Raw genomic sequence first — 19,757 nt, 5'->3', positions numbered from 1 at the left:
GTGATTTGTTAGCATTAAGACTAATTTTGGCATCTCTAATTGTAGCAAAAAAAACATAATTTTGGAGACTTATTTTCATCTTTCTACTCAGCTGGGCAGTTTTCTAGCAGTTAGTCATCAGGATGACATTTATAGAGAGAGCAATAAAGGAAGGTAAACTGACAATTTGAATTAAGTAAAATGAATTCTAATGTTGGCCATAACTTGGAACCTTTCTCCTCTGCAAGTCAGTACATTTTAACAGCAGTTCCAGCATGCTCTGGGATGTCCTGAGGTGGTTAAATAAATTCAAGCCCTGTTCCCATTTTTTCTTTCTGAAATGATAGATTTATAAATGCTAAGTTAACCAGTACAAAGAATCTATCAGAATGGAAATAAAAGTAACAATGAAATACATTACACCTTCATGAACACCAGTTTTTTTTCTGTATCTGTTTTGACAGATCGTTATGTATTTGGGACAGGCCTCCAAAGATATCATCAAATGGCCACGTCCATCATCCCCACCCGTTATAAAGTTGGAAACCAGAGTTGATGCAGAGTATGGTATGCCATCAACCCATGCTATGGCAGCCACTGCTATTTCCTTTACATTCCTAATTGCTACCATGTACAGATACAAGGTAAGAAATGTATTTGACAAATGACTCAAAATTATAAATAAGATAACTAGAAATATTGAGTTTTAAGGTCAGTTGAAGGATTCACCTTTATTAAAAGGGATTCCTGTCTTAATTTTACAAGCTATCCCATAAGATTAATCATTTCTCACTAAAGATGGTTTACATTGTTTCAATTTGAATTTCCAGGAGGCATTTGCTGATAACTACCATTGTTTTGACATCATGAGTTCACTTAACAGAATCCGCTTATGATTATTTGGTGTGTTGCAAAAGAAAGAGCAATCTGCAGAGCTGAAACAAAAGTATATTTAAATCTGAATAAACTCAAATTGGCCTGTTCCAAAGAATTTTCATTCCAAGTCTAGAAATTCGTCTATAATAGCACCAATCCCACTGTAAGTAGGAAGTGTCTTTAGTACTGCAATTCCAAAATTTCAATAGAATCAAATTTTGAAAATTCAGACAATGGACTATCAATTTCATGTCCATGTTCAGTGCTACCCACCAATGATAAATTCTTACTTATCTACATTTGTAGTTTATCAGTTTGTTACCAACAAATATTTTACTGTATATGGTGTTCTTCCACAGGGTTTCAGTAAATTATTTTTGCTAATACAAGCTTCACTCATCCACTTTGGGGGGGGGGGAAATTAATCCATATTTTGTGCTTGTATTAGATTTAAATGTGTGATATCACATTTTCTAGTTCTGCCCAAATATTATTCATTTCTCTTTCCATGTGCTTTATATAATTGAGCAACATATTTGTTTTTTTTCCGTCATTTGCTTTATATATTTTCTTGTGTTACTAGGGAATAATTGGCAGTTGCTTTTTACAACTTGTCACATTAATGAGTGGGAAATTGCAGGTCTCAACAATAAACAACTCAAATGATGATGCAAGCAATAGATCAACAGATGTAATCCCGGATCTCTGAGCTACCCACTCAGAGGCTAAAGAGAATGGGAGTCCTTCTAAAGATTCATCAGAGCATGTGAATTTTATTTTGACCCTTCCATATTAAAGGAGAAACAAATTAATATTTTAGTTACAATCTAATTTCATTATGTTTAATTTGGGAAAAGTTTTTTTTAATGAAGGTGCATTATTATCGAGGAGTAGATAGGGAGACGGATTCTGAAAAGGAGTAATAATAACAAGGTTGTTGTGGTGGGAGATTTTAATTTCCCCAATATTGATTGGCATCTCCCTAGAGTGAAGGGTTTAGATGAGATGGAGTTTGTTAAGTGTGTTCAGGAAAGTTTCTTGACACAATATGTAGATAAGCCTACAAGACGAGAAGCTGTACTTGATGTTGTATTGGGGAAATGAACCTGGTCAGGTGTTGGGTCTCTCAGTGGGAGAGTATTTTGGAGAAAGTGATCATAATTCTAACTCCTTTACCATAGCATTGGAGAGTGATAGGAACAGACAAGTTAGGGAAATGTTTAATTGGACTAAGGGGAAATAGGCTATCAGGCAGGAACTTGGAAGCATAAATTGGAAACAGATGTTCTCAGGGAAACACACAGAAGAAATGTGGCAAATGTTTCAGGGGATATTTGAGTGGGGTTCTGCGTAAATATGTTCCGATGAGACAGGGAAAGGATGGTAGGGTACAGGAACCGTGGTGTACAAAGGCTGTTGTAAATCTAGTCAAGAAGAAAAGAAGAGCTTAGAAAAGGTTCAAAAAAACTAGGTAATGATAGTGATCTAGAAGATTATAAGCCTAGCAGGAAGGAGTTTAAGAAGGAAATTAGGAGAGCCAGAAGGGCACATGAGGAGACCTTGGCAGACAGGATTAAGGAAAACCCCAAGGCACTCTACAAGTATGTGAAGAGCAAAAGGATAAAACGTGAAAGAATAGGTCAATCAAGTGTGACAGTGAAAAAGTGTGAACGGAACCGGAGGAGATGGCAGAGGTACTTAATGAATACTTTGCTTCATTATTCACTGTGGAAAAGGATCTTGGCGATTGTAGGGATGACTTGTAGTGGACTTAAAAGCTTGAGCATGTAGATATTAAGGAAGAGGATGTGCTGGAGCTTTTGGAAAGCATCAAGTTGGATAAGTCACCGGGACCAGATGAGATGTACCCCAGGCTACTGTGGGAAGCGAGGGAGGAGATTGCTGAGCCTCTGGCAATGATCTTGATTGAATTTTTTGAGGATGTGACTAAACACATTGATGAAGGTAGAGCCATAGATGTAGTGTATATGGATTTTAACAAGACATTTGATAAGGTACCCCATGCAAGGCTTATTGAGAAAGTAAGGAGGCATGGGATCCAAGGGGACATTGCTTTGTGGAACCAGAACTGGCTTGCCCACTGAAGACAGAGTGGTTGTAGATGGGTCATATTCTGCGTGGAGGTCGGTGACCAGTGGTGTGCCTCAGGGATCTGTTCTGGGACTCCTACTCTTTGCGATTTTTTATAAATGACCTGGATGAGGAAGTGGAGGGATGGGTTAGTAAATTTGCTGATGACACAAAGGTTGGGGGTGTTGTGGATAGTGTGGAGGGCTGTCAGAGGTTACAGTGGGACATTGATAGGATGCAAAACTGGGCTGAGAAGTGGCAGATGGAGTTCAGCCCAGATAAGGGTGAGGTGGTTCATTTTGGTAGGTCAAATATGATGGCAGAATATAGCATTAATGGCAAGATTCTTGGCAGTGTGGAGGATCAGAGGGATCTTGGGGTCCATCCATAGGACACTCAAAGCTGCTATGCTGATTGACTCTGTGATTAAGAAGGCATGCGGTGCATTGGCCTTCATCAATCCTGGGATTGAGTTTAAGAGCCGAGAGGTAATGTTGCAGCTATATAGGACCCTGGTCAGACCCCACTAGGAGTACTGTGCTCAATTCTGGTCGCCTCACTACAGGAAGGATGTGGAAACCATAGAAAGGGTACAGAGGATGTTGCCTGGATTGGGGAGCATGTCTTATGAGAATAGGTTGAGTGAACTTGGCGTTTTCTCCTTGGAGCAATGGAGGATGAGAGGTGATCTGATAGAGGTGTACAAGATGATGAGAAGCATTGATCATGTGGATAGTCAGAAGCTTTTTCCCAGGGCTAAAATGGCTAGCAAGAGAGGACATAGTCTTAAGGTGCTTGGAAGTAGGTACAGAGGAGATGTCCGGGGTAAGTTTTTTTTATGCAGAGAGTGGTGAGTGCGTGGAATGGTCTGCCAGCGGTGGCAGTGGAGGAGGAAATAATAGGGTCTTTTAAGAGACACCTGGATGGATACATGGAGCTTAGAAAAACAGAGTGCTATGGGTAACCCTAGGTAGTTCTAAGGTAAGGACATGTCCAGCACACCGTTTGGGCCGAAGGGCCTGTATTGTGCTGTAGGTTTTCTGTTTCTATGTTTCTATTATCTGATGGCAGTAGTAAGTGGTTGAGGTACTGGAGATTCAACTAAATTATTTCTCATTAAACAATACGCAAGTGGACCTTGGGGACTATGAGAATCATTACAAATGAATTCTGTAACAAGGTAACATTTATTAAATAATTAACAAATAAATTGTCAGCTGATCAAATTAATACCATCTAAATAGTGATTCTTAATTGCATTTCAGATCTGCACTGTAATACATTTCACAAAATCCAGCACTCAGATCTTTGTTTTTAATTGACAACCACCAATTATTAAGATTTTTAATGTATAATAAAATTTTTTTAAGTACGTTTGCCTTTTAAGAAACTGTTAGAGGCAAAGGAAGTTCATGGGATTTGGCAACTGTTTTTAAACGATGACTTGCAGATTCAAGGTCATTCATTTTTTTTATCTCATCTGCACCAGACTTTGCAGTAGGACTGATTTTTGTAGCAGTGAAAGGTCAAAATGTTAAGCCATAACTTGGAAAGAGTAATTGAAATAAAATTATTAAAGAATATTTACTCCAAATTAACATTTGAAATACTGCTTCCAGAAAAATGTTTAGTACAGAAATAAGCTGTCACTTCCCCATGTTTCCTTCTAATTCTATTATATTAATTTAACAAACATTAATTCTAATCTTCTCTTTGATCATATTTATGATAGCTACTGAATATACATTAAGGAAGAAATAATATATTTTGCATAAAATCATTAAAGGATCATATTTTAAAACCATTTATTAAGGAACTATTTAATATTACAAACACAAGAAATTCAGCGAATGCTGCTTGCTTGACCTGCTGAGTTCCTCCAGCATTTTATGCACATTGGATTCAATATTACATGTGTTTACAAGTCAATATATTTGAATCAGAAGCAATTATTTTGCTCTTTTCTTAAGAAACACATGTTTTGTGTAATAAAAAGAGAAAAGGCTGGAACCATTCAAGTCAGGCAGCAACAGCAGGGAGAGAAATGGAGTTAAATGTTTCAAGTCAATGAATTAGGATATCATGTAAATGAGTTTTAAGCTGCAGGGAAGAGTGTGGAGAGAACCAAGGGAATGTCTCTGATAAGATAGAGACCAAGGTAGACTCATGGCTCCAATGGCTGACAGAGAAAGCAGAGGATTTGTTAATCCCAACTAATCTGTCTGGAGCAATACTGGAAAGATACAAACTGAAAAAGTAAGTTAAGTGAATTTTTCTGTGTTTTGAGATCAATAATGTGGCCAAAAAGAAAATGGGCTGTTGTTCTTTGACCTTGAATTTGGCCTCTTTGGCACAAGGTTGGAGATTAAAGATGTGTCAGTGGGAGTAGGACGGAGAATTAAAATGACAGGCAACTGTAACATCAGGATCACCACTTGGACTGGATGGATATGTTTTGCAAGGCCATTACACAAACTGTGATTGCTTTCTCTAAAATAAAGTAGCTCACATTGTGGTAGCACTAAATTGGAAGAAATTCGCCTGAAATATTAGCTTGGGTTCCTAGTTGATAGGAAAGGAAGAGCTGAAAGGGCAGCTGGTGATACTGTACCTTCACAGTTCCATTAGAATATTTTGGTAAAGATGGACGTAGAGTCATTGAGGAAACAGTTCATTCAGAATGCTGAAGTGAGTAGGTTTGAAGCAAGGACTGTCCAATGTATCTCAGAAAGATACAGGCATAGTCTGGATACCTGCTGGATCCTTCAGTAATTTTAAGAAATGAGTGGTCTTAAAGGAGAAGATGTTAAATGTGAGAACGAGTTCAATCTGGTGAAGGACTTCAAAATGAGATTCGCTAGACATAACGTTCCAGGAAGAAGCAAGGACTTCCATGCCAGCCCAGTGTGAAATGTTAGTGCAGATGTTTTACAATTTACGATTTGGCTATATGCCAGTGCCAGATTGTTGGCTGGCTTTTCAATCTGACCAGCAGCAGAGTGCCAAGCAAGCTTGCACATCGTTGGTTTGATTACCATTAAAACCATATCAAATACTATTTAAATTATTCATTGCCAGGACTAATTATCTTTTCAAGCATTCTTGAGGTCAAACAAAACAGTAGGTATTGCCTTTGATCAATGAAATCAAATGTCAAGCAGCATCAAATATTTAAAAAAATGATATTCCCATACACCACTCATATCACAAAAATTGCATAATGTTTTTATTTCTTCCATTCATATTCCCTCAGATGACATTTCCATATGTTTGTCTGTGGAAAATTTGAAATTCTGCAAGGGTAACTTACCTAGCTGTAGTCATTCATGAAATATTGAATGTTTAGTTTTTCTTCAATAAATTTATTCAATATAATTGCAAAGATTATGCTCTTCTGTTTAGAGACAGTTGAAAATGTATATTATTTTCTAATATAGTTATCCCTACTCCTCCCTGTTTCAAGTTACTTCCATGTTTTATAGCAATGTTTTGATGCTTAAATTAGAAGACTTTTTAAAACACTGCTCCTAGAATGCTTAGGGCAATTCTAAATCTTAATCACCACTTGAAACTTGACTGTTCTGAATAATTAATCTATTTTTCTAAGTGATTTGACCTGATGTTTACTTGATTTGCAGTATTCATTTGTATTAGGACTAATGGCTTCTACAGCACTCTCGACCCTGGTCTCACTGAGCAGGCTCTACACAGGAATGCACACTGTGCTGGTAAGAGATAAAGGTTGGCTTGTTAGTATTTTACCTGTCACCTGAAGAAAAGTATTTGAAACAAAGGTGAACAAAGCAAATGAATAAACATTTGTTGATGGTAAATCAACAACAAGACATAAAACATAGGAGCAGGATTAGGCCATTCAGCCCATCAAGCCTGCTGCACCATTCAATATTAGATGATTTATTATCCCTCTCAGCCCCTTTTTTTTCCTGCCTTTTCCCCAATGGCATTACTAATCAAGAACCTAACAACCTCCGCTTTAAATACACCCAATGACTTTAGTTCCAGAGCCATTTGTGGTAATGAATGCTATAGATTCACCATTCTCTGGCTAAAGAAGTTCCTACTCATCTCTGTTTTAAAGGGATGTATCTCTATTCTGATATGTGGCCCTGGTCCTAGACTCCCCCACTAGAGGAAATAACCTCTCCATGTCCAATCTATCAATATTCGATAGGTTTCAATGTAATTCGCCCTCATTCTTCTAAACATCAGCAAATAGAGGCTGAGAGCCATCAAATGCTCCTTGTACATTAACCCTTTCATTCCAGGATCATTCTTGTGAACATCCTCTGGAACTTCTCCAAAGCCAGCACATCCTTTCTTAGATGAGGGGCCCAAACATGCTCACAATACACCAAAGCAGTATGACCAATGCCTTATAAATCCTCAGCTTTAATGTTCTAGTCTTCTTGAAATGAATGCTAACATTGGATTTGCTTTCCTTATTCCTGACTCAACATGCAAATTAATCCTTAGATAATCCTGCACAAGGGCTCCCAGGTCCCTTTGCACCTCTGATTTCTGAATTTGACCACTGTTTAGAAAATAGTCAATGCCTTTAGTCCTGCTATCAAAATGCATGACCATAAACTGCCCTACACCGTATGCCACCTGCCACTTCTTTGCCTTTTCCCCTAATCTGTCCAAGTCTTTCTGTAGGCTCCTTGATTCCTCAAAATTAGCTGCCACTCCACCTATCTTTGAATCATCTCCAAACTTGGCCACAAGGCTATCAATTCTGTCATCCTAATCATTGACATTTAACATGAAAAGAAATGGTCCTAACACAAAGCCCTGCAGAATAACACTAGTCTCTGGCAGCCAACCAGAAAAGATCCCCTTTATTCCCAGTCTTTGTCTCATGCCAGTCAACCAATCACCTGTCCACTCTAGCATCTTTCCTGTAATGTCACAGGCTTTTATCGTGTTTAGCAGTCTCTTGTGTGGCACCTTGTCAAGGCCTTCTGAAATCCAAGTAAACAACGTCCAGTGACCCTCCTTTCTCTATTCTGCTTGTTATTTCCTCAAATAATTCCATCAAATGTGTCAGGCTTAAGGAAACAATGCTAACTTTGGCCTACTTATCATTTACCTCCAAGTACCCCGAAATCTTACCCATAGTAATGGACTCCAACATCTCCCCAACCACTGAAGTCAAACTAACTTGCCTATAATTTCCTGTCTTTTGCCTCCCTCCCCTCTTAAAGAGAGGAGAGGCATTTGCAAATTTCCAGTCCTCCGGAACCATTACAGAATCTAGTGTTTCTTGAAAATTCACTACTGATGTCTCCAGAATCTGTTCAGCTACCCCTTTTAGAACACTGGGGTATCGTCCATCTGGTCCAAGTGACTTATTTACCTTCAGACCTTTGTGTCTCAAGCACCTTCTCCTTAGAAATAGCAAATACACTTACTTCTGCCCCTCAGGCTCTCTTGTATTTCTGTCATGCTGCTGGTAAGACTTGTTGAGTTCGTTCACTATTTTCTTGTCCCTATTACTACCTCACTAGTGTCATTTTCGAGCGATGTAATATCCACTTTTGCTTCTCTTCTACTCTTCAATATTCTGAAAAATCTTTTGGTATCCTTTTTTATATTATTGCATAGCTTACATTCATAGTTTGTCTTTTCTCTCTGCATTGCATTTTTAATTGCATGGCAATCCCCTAGTTTCCTGTTTGAACAATTATTATTTCAGGTCTGAGTAAATTCTGTATTAATGTATCCTAATGCAGGTTTGATATATTCCCTGCTTCAAGGTCATCTGTCTCTATTGCTCAAAAAATTGGCTCCAGAATACCCCTGCTGGTATAGCTCTATAGGTTACAAGAATGACTCAAAATCAGTGCTGATTTATTATCTCCATCAAGATATCAATTGACTTCAGTGTCTTCAATCTAGGTGGTGGATCATCTTAACTAAAGGCCTTGCTCTGAGCTAACCACTCATTTAAAATGGACAGTGCATTCAAATCTGCAAATGTAAAACAAGAACTGCTTTGAGTTCAGTTGTGAAGCCAGTAGCACTGCAATAAAAGCTGCCTGGACTGTATGGCTTTATAGCCTAGAAAATAACAGTAGCTGCAGAGAAAGTAGATGCATTGGATGTAATAGAAAGAGGAAAGTGGAGGCGAAGTGTAGAAATTCATAAGGGAAGAATGTAGTTAATTGTGTATTGCTGTAACTCCTATTCACAATGTACATTAATGATTTAAATTCTGGAATTAAAATCAATATTTCCTAGTTTGATACTTTAGCAGGGCTGGGTATTGAGCAGTCAACACTGAGGAGGCTTGCAACAAATCACTGGTGGGTATTAATGGCAGACAAATAATTAGAGGTCCAACACAGATAAAAGAAGGAAGAATAGGGAAATTGCTTACAAAATGGGGTAGAAGAGGAAAGGAATCCTAGAGTTCAAATGGACCAAATTACTGAAGTTGTGCCACAGGCTGGCAGGGTCAGGGTAAACCAAGCTCTTGGTTTTGTAGAGTGATAGAATTGGGAAATAAAGTTAAGATAAGCTTTTATCAAAAATTAGTTACACCACACCTCCAGTCCTGCACATTGTTCTGATTGGAATACCACAAAAGGTATATAAAACAGAATGGAAGGGTGCAGAGAGGATTTTAAAAGAATATCAAAAATGTATGATCAGGCATATCCAAAGAAGAAAGATAGAATTGTTTATTTTCTTGAGAACTGAAAGCAGAGGGCTGACCTAACAGATGTCTGTAAAAATGTAAAACAGTTTTGAAAGAGTGCAAGAGCTTAGTCAGAAGAGATTCACCATAAACTAAAGTTTATAATTTGGAAGAAAGAAAGGATGATGATGTGGAATTCACTACCATGGGGAGTAGCTGTAACAAATTGTGTAAATGATTTAAAGGGAGGCTGGATAAGCATTTGTGAAGGGAAATGAAGGAATGTTGGATCACATGGATAGATTTAGATACAGAAAGACAGGATGAGGCTTGATTGGGAGCTAAATGATGGTATGGATTGGTGGAGCTGAATGTTTCTATGCTACGTCTTCAATAATCATATAACTTTAAATAATTTCCAAATTCTTGGATTCTTGTGGTTTATAAGGCATAATTTGAAAACAGATTGCTCTAAAAGTGGATAGAGAAAGTAAGTTAAATGCTGGAATGAATTATTACAGAACAAGACGATGGGTCATTTACTTTGATTGCTATGCTTTTGAGTTGAAGATAGAGTAAATAATTTTATCAGCAGGTGCAACTAGCAATATGAAGGGAAGACCAACAAATGTAGTGTATTGGACTTAATACAAGCATTCAATGAGGGTCTACACAAGCCTGTTCTAGAAGAGTAGAACTCATTAGCATAGACTGAGGATTAGACATGGACAAAAAGAAACTAGATATGTGAGCAATTTTGATTGAGAAGGTGTCAGTGCCAGTGCTTGGCTGTATACAATCTATACATTGTAGGTGACAGGATCAGAGGTAATATATCAAAGTATACTAATACAAAGCTGGATAGAAAAAAAATGAGCCCTGATGATACATGGGTATGTAGTGACCAGATATTTTAAAAAAAATAGCATTTCCTATTTGGCTAGGAAGAGTGGAAAAAACGATTTTAAAAAGTTGACAAATAATTACAAAGGTAACCTGAAGCCAGGAAGGCTGTTAATACATTAGCCTTTATTGCAATGGCGTATAAATACAAAATTTTGTTCAAATAATGTAGAGGGGTAATGAGATCAATCCACAAGAGGAAACTGAGAGGAATAAACCTAGAGGCTCTGCGTGAAGGAGAGGATTTTGCTAACTCTCCAGAGGGTTTGACAGAATAGGTTCAGGATAAGAATTCAGCTATGTAAGACAAATGAGAATCAGGTCATTCAGAGAGGAATCATTGTTATTAAGTAAGTTGGGGGCTCTGGACATGCAATCATTGAATACATTCAAGATTCAGTTTGACAGATTTTTGAGCATTGATGTAATATGGGCTTTGCGTGGGAAGGTAGCGGTTTGTGGAAGGTCTTACTAGCTGGAAAAATAAATTCAAGGGGCTGTTTAGCCTCTGCTCCGATTTCTTGGTTTTAGTGCACACATATTAAGAATGGCTAACTTGATCAGAAAGCTGTTGAAAATCACGTAGACACACTTCTTAATCGGTGGAAAAAACTATTTGTTGATAAATAATGCATGAGATCTGGCCTAATAACTTGAAAATTACTTAGAAAAAATTATCTTGGAATTTTTCAAAAATGTATCATTGTAGTAGCTTAATTAAATACTGTATTCGGTCAAAGCATTCTAATTTGTTTATGTCATTTTCAGGATGTGATCTGTGGAATCCTTCTTACTGCAGTACTTATGGGCCTGACATACCCTTTCTGGAACATTCTCGATAATCTACAGTTAACCAGTCCCCTAACTCCAGTCATTGCAGTAGTTATGCCCTTTCTCATGAGTTATAACTATCCAGAATTAGATCATTACAGCCCAACCAGGGGAGACACCACCATAATCCTAGCTGTGGCATCAGGGTGCACCATTGGCTTTTGGATGAACTACCAATATGGTCAAACATATGAGCCCACAGGATCTCTCCCATTTGAAATACCTTCTATAACACTCGAGGTTGCGTTGATATCCAGTGCACGCTTTCTCATTGGAATTGTTGTTCTCGTTGCCACTCGCTTAATTGTCAAAACTCTTTCCCTCAAAGTACTATATGCTTGGTTTGATGTTACGGAATATAATCTGGAAGCCAGGAAGAGACTAGAGATTGAAGTGCCCTATAAATTTGCAACATATTCATCCATTGGTTTCATTGCAACAGTAATCGTACCATTGCTGTATCAATTACTCAAACTATTGTGATGATAAATGGCATTGAACGACTTCTCTACAAATTTTGAGTATGAGACGCATTCCATGTGTTGATGAAGACCCACTGTAAAGGAATCTCCTGTAGATGCTATAAGGACTCAACCTTTTAAATATTTTTAAGGATGCAAATCCTTTTTAAAAATTTAGTTGCAACAAGTTTCCAGACAGCCTAGTCCAGAATACGTGTGTAATATGATGTACTAGTCCACAAGAGACCAGCAATTCCACCACCGCTTGCTTTTCTTTTCCTCTCTACGGATGCGTTTGAGATGAGGGGCTATAAATATGAACCCACATTCTATCATTCCTTACTGTCATGTGCTGCTGCTGTAACGTGCCTCAAATATAGCTTTTCATTGGAGATTTTAAAAAAAACTTTGAAAGTACTTCATGTCAATTTGTAATTGGAAATCAGTGCAATTTACAGCAGTAGCAGCATTTCAAATACTTCATTGGGTGGAACAATGCCTAGGGAAGTACTTATGTTTTGAAAGGTGCAAATGTTTCTTTTGAGGCCTACTAATCACATGTTTAAAAAAAAGTTGTTAAATTTTCCTATATAAATATGTAGGTTCTTTCAATCAGATCATTGATCCAAATTTGACAAGTTTGTTTCCATTAGAATGTAAAATGTTTGTTTATCTGATTATGCAGCATTGCTAATGAAGTTCTTTCGGAATACAAACTTTTCCGTAACATGAATGCAGTTGGAGTAAGACAGTCTTTTCCAATAATGAAATCTTACTAAATTACATTCCACAAATGATTCACTTTAGATTGAATACTGTATTTTGACTGGATAATTGCTACAAAAACAACTGCGTACATTTATATAGCACCTTCAACTGAAAAATATCCAATGCTGTTTTATCATTATCACAGATTTTTAAAAAAGACATTATTGAAAAGAGAATGGAGAGTTGGGCATTTAGTCACGATTTTATGTGTAATCAGGTGTAACTATGCAAAGTTGAAGTAACTAAATTATTAATACTTTACGTTAGTAAAGACACTCAAAATAAGTCTCTCAAATAGATGTCTCCATTTATAATGGAAATATTGTAAAAATAATTTACTAGTGTTGGCCTCAAAGAATCTTAAAATGTGTTGTACTGAAGGCATGAGGTTATTCCAAAACTTCAGTGTAATACCACCTTGATTATTTTCAAAAGCATTTTTGCTCTATACTGTGGCGGTGGGGGGGGGGGGTGAATTAGATTTCACTTAATTTGCGTACAATTTTTGAATTGTATTTGGATAATGATAAAATTTGTACCTTCCAATATATTAATGGAATATGTTGAAGATGATTCATCTATATGTAGAAAAAATATTGCACATTAAAAAGTATTTCTTGTTTATAATTTAAATTGCATAGAACTCCCATGCAGTTCACTGCAAGACTGAATCTGATTGTACCTTTTCATAAGATAATTGTATTGACATTGTGTTATATTGTTAAGTCCTCCTCATTACATTGATCCAGCGGAAGTGGTTAATGTTTCCAGAAAAATTGAATAAATTAAGAAAATAAAATGTGTGAAGATTAAAGTCACAATTCTGCCCATTTGTAGGCATAAAGTTAACATGGTTGGAGTTTTTTTTTGGAGAAAAACAATTAAGCATGCCATTAAAGAGCAACTGCAATAGATCGGGACTCTTTCTCCTGAAGTGATGAGGCTGAGGGGTAATTCTATAAATGTTTGTAAAATTATGAAGACCAAAAAAAGTGTAGATAGTCTTTTTTGCCTCAGTTTAAAATTTGAGGGCACCGATTTAAGATGAGAGGGGAAGATCTAAAGAGGATCTGAGGGGCAAGTTTTTCCACATAGATGGTAAATTAGTTTATTTTTGTCATGCGTACTGAGGTACAGTGGAAAAACTTACCTTGCATACAGTCCATACGGATTAGTTCATTACAATGGTGAATCGAGGTAGTACCTACCAGATAAAACAATAATGGGGTGCAGAATAAAATGCACTGCCCTTTCTCTGGAGCTGTTACAAGGTCTCAACAAGCTAGATTGAAAGGTTAAGAGTCCATCTTATCATACTAGGGAAACTTTTAATAATCTTACAATCTTAGTTGGATTGTAGCTGTACTTGAACCTGGTAATACATGTTTTCAAGCTTTTCTGTCTTCTGGGGGGGTGGGGAGAGCAAAGGATATCTGGGATAGTTGAGATCTTTGATTATGCTGGCTCCTTTACTGAGACAGTGAGAAGTGTAGACAGAGAGCCAATGAAGTGGGGGGCTTGGTTTCTGTGATGGGCCATGTTTACAATCTCTGCAATTTCTTGTAGTCTTCGGTAGAGCAGTTGGCATACAAGCCATAATGCATCCGTATGCTTTCTGTAGTGGATTGCCAAAATACGGTGAGGATCAAAGGGGACGTGCCATCCTGAGGAAGTAGAGAGGCTGGTGAGCTTTCTATGCTATTGGTCTTGTTCACTCCTAGTAACTTGAAATTTCTTTCCTCACGATTGGTGGTGGATGTGTGGAACAAACTGCCAAAGGAGATAGTAGCGGTGGGTATATTTACAAGATTTAAATGTTTGGACAGGCACATTGATAGGAAGGTTGTAGAGGGATGTAGACTGGATGCCGCCAAATGGGTCGTCATAGATAAGTATCTTGGTTGGGATGGAAGAGTTGGGCCAAAACAAAAATCCTTTAATCTGATCACCCCTACCCAACTTTATAAATCTGCAAATTAAGACATAAGCTGCCAAGTGGATGTACTCCTTGCCAAGTAATTAGTGCCAACAGGTCAAATAAAACTAAGGCTACACTTGGACACACTACAATCAGGTTGGCTTTAATGGTCTTTTGGATTTTTTTATGCCTTCTGTTTTTTTCACCTTTAGCTGCTTCTTATGTGTTTCTTTGTAGTCTGGTGAGATATGGTGCTGGGACTGGAGGAGTATATGGATAGCAAGAGACTAGTGGGCAAAGGAGGGCAGACCGAGGGAGACCACATTCCAGAGATTTTATTTAATTGAATATCCTACAATCAGCTAAAGAGACGTGTGTGGCATCTCCTTTTCACCAAAGGCTGTGGGCTGGGCCATCAGGAGTAGATATGCAGATCTACTGCTTTTTATTGGCCAGCACCTTGCCACTCTCCAGTCTGCTTCTGGCTGTAAAGTTCATTGTGCATTAAATGCCCCAGCTGCCACTGAGAGAGTGCTGCCAGTGACACAAAGCAAAGTTAATGCATGTACAATAGCAGCTAATACAAGATCATTATTCTTGTCCAATGCAACTTTCTATCTAGCTTACAAATATCCTTTAAGAAAAGCATATCATCCTTACTGAATCTGGCCGATGTATGACCAGCAACAATATGGCTGCTTCTAAAACTAACTTTCTGTGGGTGGTACTAATCACTAATGTTCCACACTGATCTATGTTGGACCTACAACTATTCATAATATTTATCAATGACAAACAAGTAAGTGGCCATTTATACAAATTTGCTAATAATGCTGGGATTGCTGGAAAGTAGAAAAAGTAGTGATAATGATTTGGGAGTTCAATCAGACAGAATGTAAAGGTTAAATATAAAGTTTAGGGGAACTGCAAATGTTCAATGGCCACTAACCACTACCTTCCCAGTGGAATTAAACAGAATAACAAATACTAACCTCTTTTAAACTTTTCATTTGATTTTAATTCATTTTCAGAGGTAGTGCATGGTAACTGGCCCCTGATCCTACACCAGCCAGTTACAGTCATGTGACCAATTAACCTACAAACCCGTACATCTTTGGAATCTGGGAGGAGACAAGAGAACCTGGGGGACACTTGTGGTCACAGAGAGAATGTACAAACTCCTTGCACATAGCAGCAGAATTGAACCCAGATCAATGGCGCTGTAGTAGCATTACACTAATCATTATACCACTGTGCCACTTCTGGCTGACAATGCTAAACGCTGTGACAAAGGGAAAATAAAACCATAAGACACAGGCGTAGAATTAGGCCATTTGTGCCATTGGGACTGCTCCGTCATTCCACCGCAGCTGACTTATTAACCCTCAACCCTATTCTCCCATCCTCTCCCTGTAACCTTTGACACCCTGACTAATCAAGAACATATCAACCTACATTTTAAATATATCCAGTGACTTAGAATTCTGAGGAAGTACCCACTGGTCCTAGACCACCCCATAAAGGAAACATCCTCGCCACATCTACCCTTTCAATATTCGATAGGTTTCAATGAGATTCCCCTCATTGTTCTAAACCCCAGCGAGTACCTAGCCAGAGCAATCAAATGCTCCTCATTTGTTAACCCTTTCATTCCTGTGATCATTCTTGTAAACCTCCTCTGGACCCTCTGCAATGCCAGCATCGTGATTAGATAAGGGGCCCAAACCTGCACAGAATAGTCCAACTGCAGGCTGACTAAAGTCTCAGCTTTTATTTTCTAGTCTTCTAGAAATGAATGCTAACATTTCATTTGCTTTCATCACTGACGCAACCTTTAGATTAACCTTTAACCTTTAGGGAATCCTGCACGAGGACTACCAAATTCCTTTGCACCTCTGATTACTGAATTTTCTCTCCATTTAGAAAATACCCTACACCTTTAATCCTTCTACCAAATTACATGACCATACCTTCCCTACACTGTATTTCATCTGCTACTTCCTTACCCATACTCCCAATCTGTCCGTCTTCCTGCAGACTCTGCTTCTTCAGCTGTACTTGTCACTCACCTATCTTTGTATCATATGCAACTTTCTTCACAGTACCATAAATTCCATCATCCAAATCATTGATACATAGCGTGACATGAAGTAGTCCCAACAGTGACCCCTGCAGAATATCACTAGTCACCAGCAGCCAATTAGAAAAGGCCCCCTTTATTCCTACACTTAGCCTGCTGTCAGTAAGCCAACCTATCCATACTAGTATCTTTTCTGTAATAACATGCACACATATCATGTTAAACAGCCTCATGTGTGGCAGCAAGTAAACATTCACCAACACTCCTCTGTTTATCCTTCCTGTTGTTTCCTCAAAGATTTCCTATTCAGGAAACCATGCTGACTTTGACCTATTTTATCATGTGCCTCCACATATCCCAAAACTTTGTCCTTAGTAATGGACTCTGACAACTGAAGTCAGGCTAATTGGCCTATAATTTCCTGTCTTTTGCCTCCTCCCTTTCTTAAACAGTAGAGTGATGTGTGCAATTATCCAGTCCTCTGGAACCATACTAGAATCTAGTGACTCTTGAAAGATCACTACTAATACTTCCACAATCTCTTCAGCTACATCTTTCAGAACCCTGGGGTGTACATCTGGTCCAGATGATATCTACCTTCTTCCTAGTAACTCACTTTTGTTCCCCGATATTCACGAATTTCTGCCATGCAGCTGGTCTCTCCTGCATTGAAGACATACAAAATACTTAAGGTTTGTCTGTCATTTCTTTGTCCTTCAGTGCTATCTTGCCAGCCCCATCTTGAATAAATCTGATATCTGCTCTTGCCTCTTTTACTCTATATCTGAAAAAAACTTTTGGTATCCACTTTTATATTATTGGCGAGCTTACCTTAATATTTCACCTTTTCTCTCCTTATTATTTTTTTCCGTTGCCTTCTGTTGATTAGTAAAAGCTTCACAATTCTCTTAGCTCCCCTCTAATAGTTGTTATACTATACACCATCATTTTTGCTTTTATGCTGTTCCTGGTTTCCTATATCAGCCACTATTGCCTCATCCTCCCTTAAGAATACTTATATGTGAAAAAGCCATCCTGGGCCTTCCAAATTGCTCCCACAAATTCCTGCTATTGTTGTTCTGCTGTTATCCCTGCAATGTCCCCTTCCAAGCAACTACAGCCAGCCCCTCTCTCATCCTCTGTAGTTCCCTTTACTCCATGGTAATACTAATATATCAGATTTTAGCTTCTCCCTTTCAAACTGCAGGGTGAATTCTGTCATGTGATCACTGACTCCTAAGGGTTCCTTTACCTTAAGCTCCCAAATCAAAACCTGGTTCATTACACAACACCCAATCCAGAATTTCCTTTTCCCCAAGTGGTTCAATGCACAAACATTCTACAAATTCCTTCTCTTGGGATCCAGCTCCAACCTGATTTTTCCAATCTACCTACATATTAAAATCCCTCATTACTATTATAACATTCCCCTTTTTACATGCCTTCTCTATGTCCTGTTGTAATTTGCAACCCAAGTCCTGGCTACTGTTCAGAGACCTGTATATAACTACCATCAGGTTCTTTTTATTCTTGCAGTTTCTTAACTCTACCCAGAATGCTTCTACATCTTCCAATCCTATATCACCTCTTTCTAAGGATTGGATTTTATATTATTTTTTAGCAGCAGAGCCACTCCACTCTCTCTGCCTACTTACTTGTCCTTTCAATACAATGTGTATCTTTGGAAGTTAAGTTCCAACTATGATCCTGTTTTAGCCATGACTCCGTGATACACACGTCATACCTGCTCATTTCTAACTGTACTACAAGATCATCTACCTTATACTGTACCCTGCATGCATCCAAATATAATACCTTCAGTCAACCTTTTCAATTTTGCTCTGTTTCCAGAAGTTAAAATTATCCTTAAATTTTCTTATTTATTCTGAAGACTTTCATTTCCTCTTCTGCACTCTCCTTCCCTTTTACTTTATCCTCACTTTTCCAAACTGTTGAACCCACTATTTAATTTAGAGATACACTTCAACCCATCCCACTGACTGCAATTTTGTCCTGTCAGCTGTCTATCAAATTCAAGTTCAGTTGCCATTCAACCATACACACAAATTCAGCAAAGCGAAAAGCATTCTTTGGGAGCCAAGGTGCAAAACGTAGTATGAACAGTCATATGCAGCACAAGGCACATATAGTTACAATAATGTAAAACGTATACTCATGAAACATTATAGTACAAGTCCTCGAATGTCATGACCTGTAGATTGATGGTGCATTGGATGTTGTCCTGCAGCCATGTTTCTGCAAAGACAAGCACACAGTCTTCAGTCACACACTAATGCATCTGCAGACGAACGCAGTCCAGCTTTATCTTCCAATAGGTGACACCTGAGGCACGATGGGTTCTTCTTCAGAGTCTCACTAAATGTTGCACCTACTTGTATGCCAACTGCCCCACTCTCTACCCCAACACTCCAGTTCCTAGCCCGTTCCAAATTAGTTTAATTAAAAGGCATCCGTTAGACTTGCGAGACCATGGATCTGCACCTGGAAAGTCTTCACTCTCCAGGGCATAGGCCTGGGCAAGGTTGTATGGAAGACTGGCAGTTGCCCATGCTGCAAGTCTCCCCTCTCCACAACACCAATGTTGTCCAAGGGAAGGGCGAGGGTCGATACAGCTTGGCACCAGAGTCGTCGTAGAGCACTGTGTGGTTAAGTGCCTTGCTCAAGGATACAACACACTGCCTCGGCTGGGGCTCGAACACACAACCTTCAGGTCGCTAGTCGAATGCCTTAACCAATTGGCCACATGCCCACACCAAATTAGTTTATACCTTCCCCATCAGCTCTAGTAAACCTGCCAGCAGAGATATTGGTTCCCCTTGTGTTCAAGTGTAACCCATCCTTTTTTGTACAGGTCCTACCTTCCCTGAAGGGATCCCAGTGATCCAGAAATCTGAAGCCCTGTTCCCTGCTCCCTCCTCCAGTTCCTCAGGCACACATTAATCTGACAAATCATCCTATTCTTACCCTTACTTTCACATGGCACAGGCAGCGATCCAGATTACTACCCTTGAGGTCCTGCATTTCAGCTTTCTACCTATGTGGCTCCCTATAAATAAAGTACATATGTAAAACTTGTTACATATGGGACACACCTTAGCAAGGATGCAATATTTGCAAATAATGCATTGTAGATAAACCAGGACCAGGCCATAACCTTAAATTAGCAGG

The 19,757-nt window shown here is 38.5% G+C and overlaps 1 protein-coding gene across 3 annotated transcripts in view; it reads left to right on the top strand.

Annotated features, from left to right (window-relative positions):
* The window catches only part of sgpp2 (sphingosine-1-phosphate phosphatase 2), a 39,759-nt gene extending 26,362 nt beyond the window's left edge, over positions 1-13,397 (top strand). For all 3 annotated transcript variants that reach the window (XM_063044911.1, XM_063044912.1, XM_063044913.1), the window contains 3 exons: positions 444-623; positions 6,585-6,674; positions 11,279-13,397. In XM_063044911.1, the coding sequence (XP_062900981.1) occupies positions 444-623; positions 6,585-6,674; positions 11,279-11,824 (816 nt within the window). In that variant the 3' untranslated portion in view covers positions 11,825-13,397. The remainder of the gene's footprint in view (positions 1-443; positions 624-6,584; positions 6,675-11,278) is intronic.
* The last annotated feature ends 6,360 nt before the right edge of the window (positions 13,398-19,757 follow it).

The sequence above is a fragment of the Mobula hypostoma genome, chromosome 4 (assembly GCF_963921235.1).
Source record: "Mobula hypostoma chromosome 4, sMobHyp1.1, whole genome shotgun sequence".
Taxonomy (NCBI): Eukaryota; Metazoa; Chordata; class Chondrichthyes; order Myliobatiformes; family Myliobatidae; genus Mobula; species Mobula hypostoma.
This window is presented reverse-complemented; position numbering and strand designations above follow the sequence as displayed.